Below are 7,727 nucleotides of genomic sequence, written 5' to 3'. Positions count from 1 at the left end.
CAAATCTGTCAATCCTAAAGGAAATCAGTCCTGCATATTCATTAGAAGGACTGATACTGAAGCTGAAGCTCCAATAATTTGGCCATCTGATGCAAAGAGCTGACTCATTGGAAAAGACCCTGATGCTGGGAAAGATTAAGGCAGGAGGAGAAGGGGATGACAGAGGATGAGATGGTTGGATGGCATCACCAACTCAATGGACATGAGTTTGAGCAAGCTCTGGGAGATGGTGAAGGACAGGGAAACCTGGCGTGCTGCAGTCCATGGGGTTGCAAAGTGTTGGACACGTCTGAGTGACTGAAAAACAACAGCAACAACATTGTTTGCACAATAGTGAAGTTAACTTGGTATTAATCCAAAGTAGAATTTTATTAAGATGTTAATGGCAATCCCCAAGGAAACAACTAAGAAAATAATTTAAAAACATACAGTCAAAGAAATGACAAGAATAAAAAAATGGTACAAAAGAAAATACATAATTAAGGCAAAATGAGACAGTAATGTCAAAATTAAGAAACCCATACAAGACATGAAAACAAACAGCAAAATGAGAGATGTAAATCCTATTGTACCAATAATTACCTTAAATGTAAATAGATTAATTTTTAAATTTAAAGGCAGAGATAGGGAGAATAAATTTTTAAAAACATAACCAAACTGTATGCTACCTATATAAAAGACTGTTTATTACCAAAGACAAAAAAAAAAAAAATAAACCATGCTCTAAACCACAACCCTTATACAAAAATTCTTATACAAAAATTGACTTAACTTTAATCATAAATTTAAGTGTAAACTGATAAAACATTTCAAAGAAAACATGAGAAAATCTTCAGGACAAAGGAGTGGGTGAACATGTTCTTAGAAATGATGTCTAAGCATGATTCATCAAAGTAAAAAAATCAATAATTTAGGCTTTAACAACATTCAAAATGTTTACTTTGTGAAAGATCCTGTTAAGAAGATGGGAAAAATAAAACACATCTTGGGAAAAATATTTTCAGACCACATATTTAACAGACTTCATATGTAGTTATATATGAAGAACTTCCAAGATTCATTAAATAAACAAATAAAAAAATTTTTTTTAAATAACCCAATTAGGAAATGGTTAAGACACAGAAACTTCACTGAAGATGATTTATAGATGTCATGTAAGCCAATAAAAATATGTTCTCACTAGTCATTAGGGAAATGCAAGTTAAAGTTAAGATGAACACCTGTTAGATTGGCTAAGGACACTAAGCATTCCCAAGGATGGAAAGCAACTGGAACTTTCATACACTGATAGTAGGAATGCAAAACTATATAAACATGAAATAAGTGTGTAGTTTCTTATAAATGCAAGCATACCTTTCCCTATGACTCAGCAATTCCATTCATAGGTATTTACCCCAGAAAAGTTAAAAAAACAAACAGAAACCCTACATCTACTTGAAGATATATGCAGTTGTTAGAGTTCAGTTCAGTTCAGTTGTTCAGTCATGTCAGACTCTTTGCAACCCCATGGACTACAGCACGCCAGACCTCCCTGTCCATCACCAACTCCCGGAGCCTACCCAAACTCATGTCCATTGAGTTGGTGATGCCATCGAACCACCTCATCCTCTGTCATCCCCTTCTCCTCCTGCCTTCAGTCTTTCCCAGTATCAGGGTCTTTTCTAAGGAGTCAGTTCTTCGCATCAGGTGGCCAAAGTATTGGAGCTTCACTTCAGCATCAGTCCTTCCAATGAGTATTCAGGACAGATTTCCTTTAGGATTGACTCATTTGATCCCCTTGAATCTTGAGAAGACTCTCAAGAGTCTTCTTCAACACTGCAGTTCAAAAACATCAATTCTTTGGCACTCAGTTTTCTTTATGGTCCAACTCTCACATCCAAAGATGACTACTGGGAAAACCATAGCTTTGAAGAGATGGACCTTTGTCAGCAAAGTAATGTCTCTGGTTTTTAATATGCTGTTCAGGTTGGTCATAGCTTTTCTTCCAAGGAGCAAGAATCTTTTAATTTCATGGCTGCAGTCACCATCTGCAGTGATTTTGGAGCCCAAGAAAATAAAGTCTGTCACTGTTTCCATTGTTTCCCCATCTTTTTGCCATGAAGTTTTGGGACTGGATACCATGATCTTAGTTTTCTGAATGTTGAGTTTTAAGACAACTTTTTCACCCTTATGTTTCACTTTCAAGAGGCTCTTTAGCTCTTCTCCGCTTTCTGCCATAAGGGTGGTGACATCTGTGGATCTGAGGTTACTGATATTTCTCCTGGCAATCTGGATTCCAGCTTGTGCTTCATCAAGCCCAGCATTTTGCATGATGTACTCTGCATATAAGTTAAATAAGCAGAGTGACAATATACAGCCTTGAAGTACTCCTTTTCTAATTGGAACTAGTCTGTTTTTCCATGTCTGGTTCCAACTGTTGCTTTTTGACCTGCATACAGATTTCTCAGGAGGCAGGTAAGGTGGTCTGGTATTCCTGTCTCTTGAAGAATTTTCCACAATTTGTTGTGAACCACACAGTCAAAGGCTTTGGTGCAGTCAATAAAGAAGAAGTATATGTTTTTCTGGAACTCTCTTGTTTTTTCGATGATCCAGTGGGTGTTGCCAATTTGATCTCTGGTTCCTCTGTCTTTTCTAAATCTAGTTTGAACATCTGGAAGTTCTAGTTCATGTACTGCTGAAGCCTGGCTTTCTGATTTTTGACCATTACTTTGCTAGCGTGTAAGATGAGTGCAATTGTTTGGTAGTTTGAGCATTCTTTGGCATTGCCGTTCTTTGGGATTGGAATGAAAACTGACCTTTCCTGTCCTGTGGCCACTACTGAGTTTTCCAAATTTGCTGGCATATTGAGTACAGCACTTTCACAGCATCATCTTTTAGGATTTGAAATAACTCAACTGGAATTCCATCACCTCCACTAGCTTTCTTCATAGTGATGCTTCCTAAGGCCTATTCCTATTCCAGGATGTCTGACTCTAGGTGAGTGATCACACCATCATGGTTATCTGGGTATTGAAGATGTTTTTTGTATAGTTCTGTGTATTCCTGCCACCTCTTCTTAATATCTTCTGCTTCTGTCAGGTCCATACCGTTTCTGTCCTTTATTGAGCCCATCTTTGTGTGAAATGTTCCCTTGGTATCATCTCTAATTTTCTTGAAGAGCTCTCTCAGTCAGTTCAGTTCAGTCACTTAGTCGTGTCAGACTCTTTGCAATCCCATTGACTGCAGCCCACCAGGCTTCCCTGCCCATCACCAACTCCCGGAGCCTACTCAAATTCTTGTCCATCGCATCAGTGACGCCATCCAACCATCCCATCCTCTGTTGTCCCCTTCTCCCCCCACCTTCAATCTTTCCCAACCAATGAGTTGGTTCTTCACATCTGGTGGCCAAAGTATTGAAGTTTCAGCTTCAGCATCAGTCCTTACAATGAATATTCAGGACTGATTTTAGGATGGACTGGTCAGATCTCCTTGCAGTCCAAAGGACTCTCAAGAGTCTTCTCCAACACCACGGTTCAAAAGCATCAATCCTTTGGCACTCAGCTTTCTTTATAGTCCAATGCTCACATCGATACATGACTGCTAGTAAAACCATGGCTTTGACTAGAGATCTGTAGTCTTTCTCATTGTAATTTTTTCCTCTATTTCTTTCCATTGATCACTGAGGAAGGCTGTTCAAAAAATTTCTGTTCATAATTATCCCAAACTGGAAAGAACTCAAATATCTTTCAGTGGGTGAACGGTTATATAAACTGGGTTCATTCATACACTGGAATACTACTAAATAGTAATAGTGAATGCAGTATTCACTGCAGAATAGGAGTAGTATATTGAACTCATTATGCTGAGTAAGTCTAGTGTCAAAAACTTGCATTCTATATGGGGTTCCATTTGTGTGGCATTCTTAAGAGTTCAATATATAGTAATGGGAAACAGATCAGAGGTCCCCAGAGGTTAGGAGTGGGGAAAGTGTGACTCTAAAGGGACAGCACAGAGGAGTTACTAGAGTAACTAGTAACCATGGGATGGTCATCTGTATTCTCAGTAATGATAATTATGCAAATCCATCCATATATTATGACTCAAAGGACTGTACATATAGTAAAAGTCATTTTTATTGTAACTAATTTTAAAAATGAATAAAATGGGAGAAGGAAATGGCAACCCACTCCAGTACTGGAATTGCCTGGAAAATCCCACGGATGGAGAAGCCTGGTAGGGCACAGTCCATGGGATCGCAAAGAGTCGAACATGACTGAGCAACTTCACTGGTTCACTAGTCCCATAAACAACAGATGTTCGCTGAATGGACGAATGATTAAACAATAAATCGTGACACTCCACGACAAGCGTACTTGGGAGAGGGGTCTGTATGTAGAGGACGACACACTTTCCCTGCGATGATCTGAACGGGGCACGAACTCGGGATCGTGAGCCTGGCCCAGAGGCCGTAAGATTCCACAACGCCAGGCTTCCTACGCAGGTATTTGACAGCGCCGGGGAAACCTAGAGACACGTTCTGAGCATGCGTCGCCATTTTGCGCTATCTGCCACGCCCACCCGTTGACTCTAAGCTTCCATTGGCTGCCCCGCTGAAGGCCCGCCTTCTTGAGGGAAAAGGACATTCTGTGGGTCTAAATAACCTTCCGTAACCAATCACAAGCAGCGATCTAAAGGTTTGTCCAATGACATCGGGCTTGGGTCAAGGCCCGCGGAGTTTAATTTTCGTCCTGGGACGCGGAAGTAGCGGTCAGGTCTAAGCCGCAGGCTGAGTGTCGCACTGGAGGAAGGCCGAGTCTTCATCTCGGTTATCCCGCCAGGGTGAGGGGCTTCAGGGACAATTCCTGGGCCAGTGGAGGTGTTTCCGCCCGTGGCAGACAAGCCGGGGCGCGAGTGCGGGCACGTGTGGACCTCTAAGCGCTCCTGAATCAGGACGAGAGCACGCCTGGCCTCCTCCTCTGCGGATTCCGCCGCGAGGTTCCTTAATGACTGCAGCTTAAAGTTCCCGCGGTTGCCGGGAGGCTGGGCTTCGGAGGAAGGTATCAAGAAACAATGTTTCTTTGAATTTGCTTCTGTATTTGCCTCATCAATGTCATTCATATTGAGTATCTTACGAGAGATGCTGGAATATTTTGGTGTTCCCATAAACCAGGTTTTACACATTTGGGAAAACAAAGACTATGGATCAGCTCGGAGTATTGTTCGTATCATTGGGAAATTTCTTCCTTTAGAACCTTGTCCCAGGCCTAATTTTGAGCTGGTTCCGCTCTTGAACTCTATGGACCCGGCTAACTTTGGATCTGTAGTTCCGTCTTTTGCTGACGTTTGGTGTGTGGCACATGATGAGGAAGCCAGTTATCTCAGATTTCGAAATACTACGTGGAAAAATGAAGAAGAGGAGAAAATTGCATCTTTTCATCCTTTGCAACTAGTTGAAGGTCCATTGACACCTGCTTTAAGGCATAACAAACCAAGAGAAAATGATTGGCCTGAAAGTGAAACTGCAATTAAAAAGATAGCTGCCCTTGAAGATGAGCTAGCTTTTCTTTGCTCTCAGATTGCCACAATTGTGGGACGGCAAGAACTGGGGAACAGTACAAAAGCTGGTTTCTTGAACTTGAATGACAGGCCTAGTGGTTTTGGACAAAAGCCATCATCAGGGGCTACTCAACTCAATGTCAAAGAAGATTCGTTTTCAAGTTCAGTGCTTCCTTCTTCTCTTCCTCCACCACCGCCTCCTCAGATTTCTTCTGTGCAGCCTCCATGTTCTTCTCTCAAGAAAATAGCATCTAATAATATTTGTGCATCAGATAATTCAACAACTGAAGTGAAAAATCTGCAACCAGATGCTAGGAAGACCAATTATAGTCATCCTTCAAAACACCAGAAAAATGAAGATATTCCAAACATGTTGGATGTTCTAAAGGATATGAATAAGGTTAAACTACGTGCTATTGAAAGGTCTCCTGGAGGCAGACCCATTCATAAAAGGAAAAGAGAAGACTCACCTTGGGATCCAGTGTCTCTAATATCCCATGCACTTAAGCAGAAATTTGCATTCCAAGAAGAAGATTCCTTTGAGAAAGAAGATAATTGTTGGGAGTCTTCTCCATTTTCTAGTCCAGAAACTTCAAGGGTGCGCTTATAATTTTGGACCCCCGTCTCTCAAGTCAGAAGTATGTTGAACTGAAGGAAGAACCTACAAACCCAGCAGGTGTAGACCAAGCCATGAGCAACAGGGGCTGTGTCTACCCCTCCAAGGCAGGCCTGCAGAAGTATACCGACAAGCCTCTCCCTGCCTGTGAAAGGATCGTGACTCCTGTTAATGAATTTAAATGTAGTCTGTACACTGGGGTATGTTATGCAAAGGTCAGAAGGATGCTGACCTGTGTCTGGTTTTTATAAGATCCAACAGTTAACGGGCTACTGATGATAGTCAGGTGTATGGATCTTTTTCATTTTTTTCCCACATATGTTAAGTTTATTAAAGCTGAATAAATACTTTGAATGATTTTCCTAAGAGCTAAATAGTAAATGATTTAATGTTTCTCATTTGAGAATGGTAAGACCTCATTATAAGGTAACAGAAACCATTTAGTGGATTAAGAAAGTAATGTAAACTAAGTCTGTATTGTACTACACAGCCAATGATGGTACATTTGGGTTTTTAAAAAAGATTTCTTAAATCAGTTATGACTTGCTTATTTAAGTGTCTTTGACTCTTTTAAAGATTGGTAGTGATGTGGTCTACCTGGCCTCCAACAACTTGGAGATTTTCAAAGAATATAAACTTATAATTTTTTCACTAAGAGAGTCATACTTTGGATCATAGATTGAACCCTCCAAAACACTTGAGGTGATAAAGAATTATTCTTAGAAGCTGATTTTGATTGTTAAATGCTCAATTGTAGAAGTATTTAAAGAATCTTCCTGATAAGTTTTGCCTACACTTGCTATGTAAATATGTACACCTGTCATTTTATTTCCTTTGTTCTTTATTGTGCTCTGTTCCTTTGTAAGTAAATACACCTTTTTGAACTTGAAGAAAAAAAAATGAATAAAATGAGCCATAAGTACAAAAATAAAATTAAGAATGTTAAATTTGTATAGACTTTCTCAACTGGGCTAAAGGGAAGCTTAAGAATATAAAAGTAAAACTCTAAACTAGAAGTGACTTCAAAAAGTGAGGTCTGTCTAGAAGCTATTTTAGTAGTGGCTTTCAATGCAGGGAATAAATAATAGTTAGGTACATAGAAAGCCCACAAAGTTTTAAAGCCAACTGAACTGGCAAATGCTCCTCCTGTGTAATAAAAAGACTGAGATTTCTTTTTAAATTTTAAAGACTCCTGTGCCTCCAACTTCTTAAGGTCAAAAAGAAGGCTAAGAAAGCAACTTGCTGCCAAGGCAGACAACCAAAGAGGATGACCATCCAGAGCCAAACATTCTGGAGTGTGAAGTCAAGTTGGCCTTAGGAAACATTGCTACGAACAAAGCTAGTGGAAGTGATGGAATTCCAGTTGAGCTATTTCAGATCCTAAAAGTTGATGCTGTTAAAATGCTGCACTCAATATGCAAGCAAATTTGGAAAACTCAGCAGTGGCCACAGAACTGGAAAGGTCAGTTTTTATTACAATCCAAAAGAAGGGAAAATGCTAAAAAATATTCAAATTACCACACAACTGCATGTGTTTCACATGCTAGGAAGGTAATGCTCAAAATTTTTCAAGCTA

The 7,727-nt window shown here is 40.0% G+C and overlaps 1 protein-coding gene across 1 annotated transcript; it reads left to right on the top strand.

Moving 5' to 3' along the window:
- Window positions 1-4,817: 4,817 nt before the first annotated feature.
- On the top strand, window positions 4,818-7,029 carry LOC133054178 (mitochondrial fission regulator 2-like). The gene has a single exon (XM_061138922.1). The coding sequence runs from the start codon at window positions 5,087-5,089 to the stop codon at window positions 6,143-6,145; it is 1,059 nt and encodes a 352-aa protein (XP_060994905.1). The 5' UTR covers window positions 4,818-5,086; the 3' UTR covers window positions 6,146-7,029.
- The last annotated feature ends 698 nt before the right edge of the window (window positions 7,030-7,727 follow it).

Source organism: Dama dama, chromosome 4 (assembly GCF_033118175.1).
Source record: "Dama dama isolate Ldn47 chromosome 4, ASM3311817v1, whole genome shotgun sequence".
In the NCBI taxonomy this organism is placed as follows: Eukaryota; Metazoa; Chordata; class Mammalia; order Artiodactyla; family Cervidae; genus Dama; species Dama dama.
Note: the sequence above shows the minus strand (reverse complement) of the source record. Positions and strands in the feature narration are given on the sequence as shown.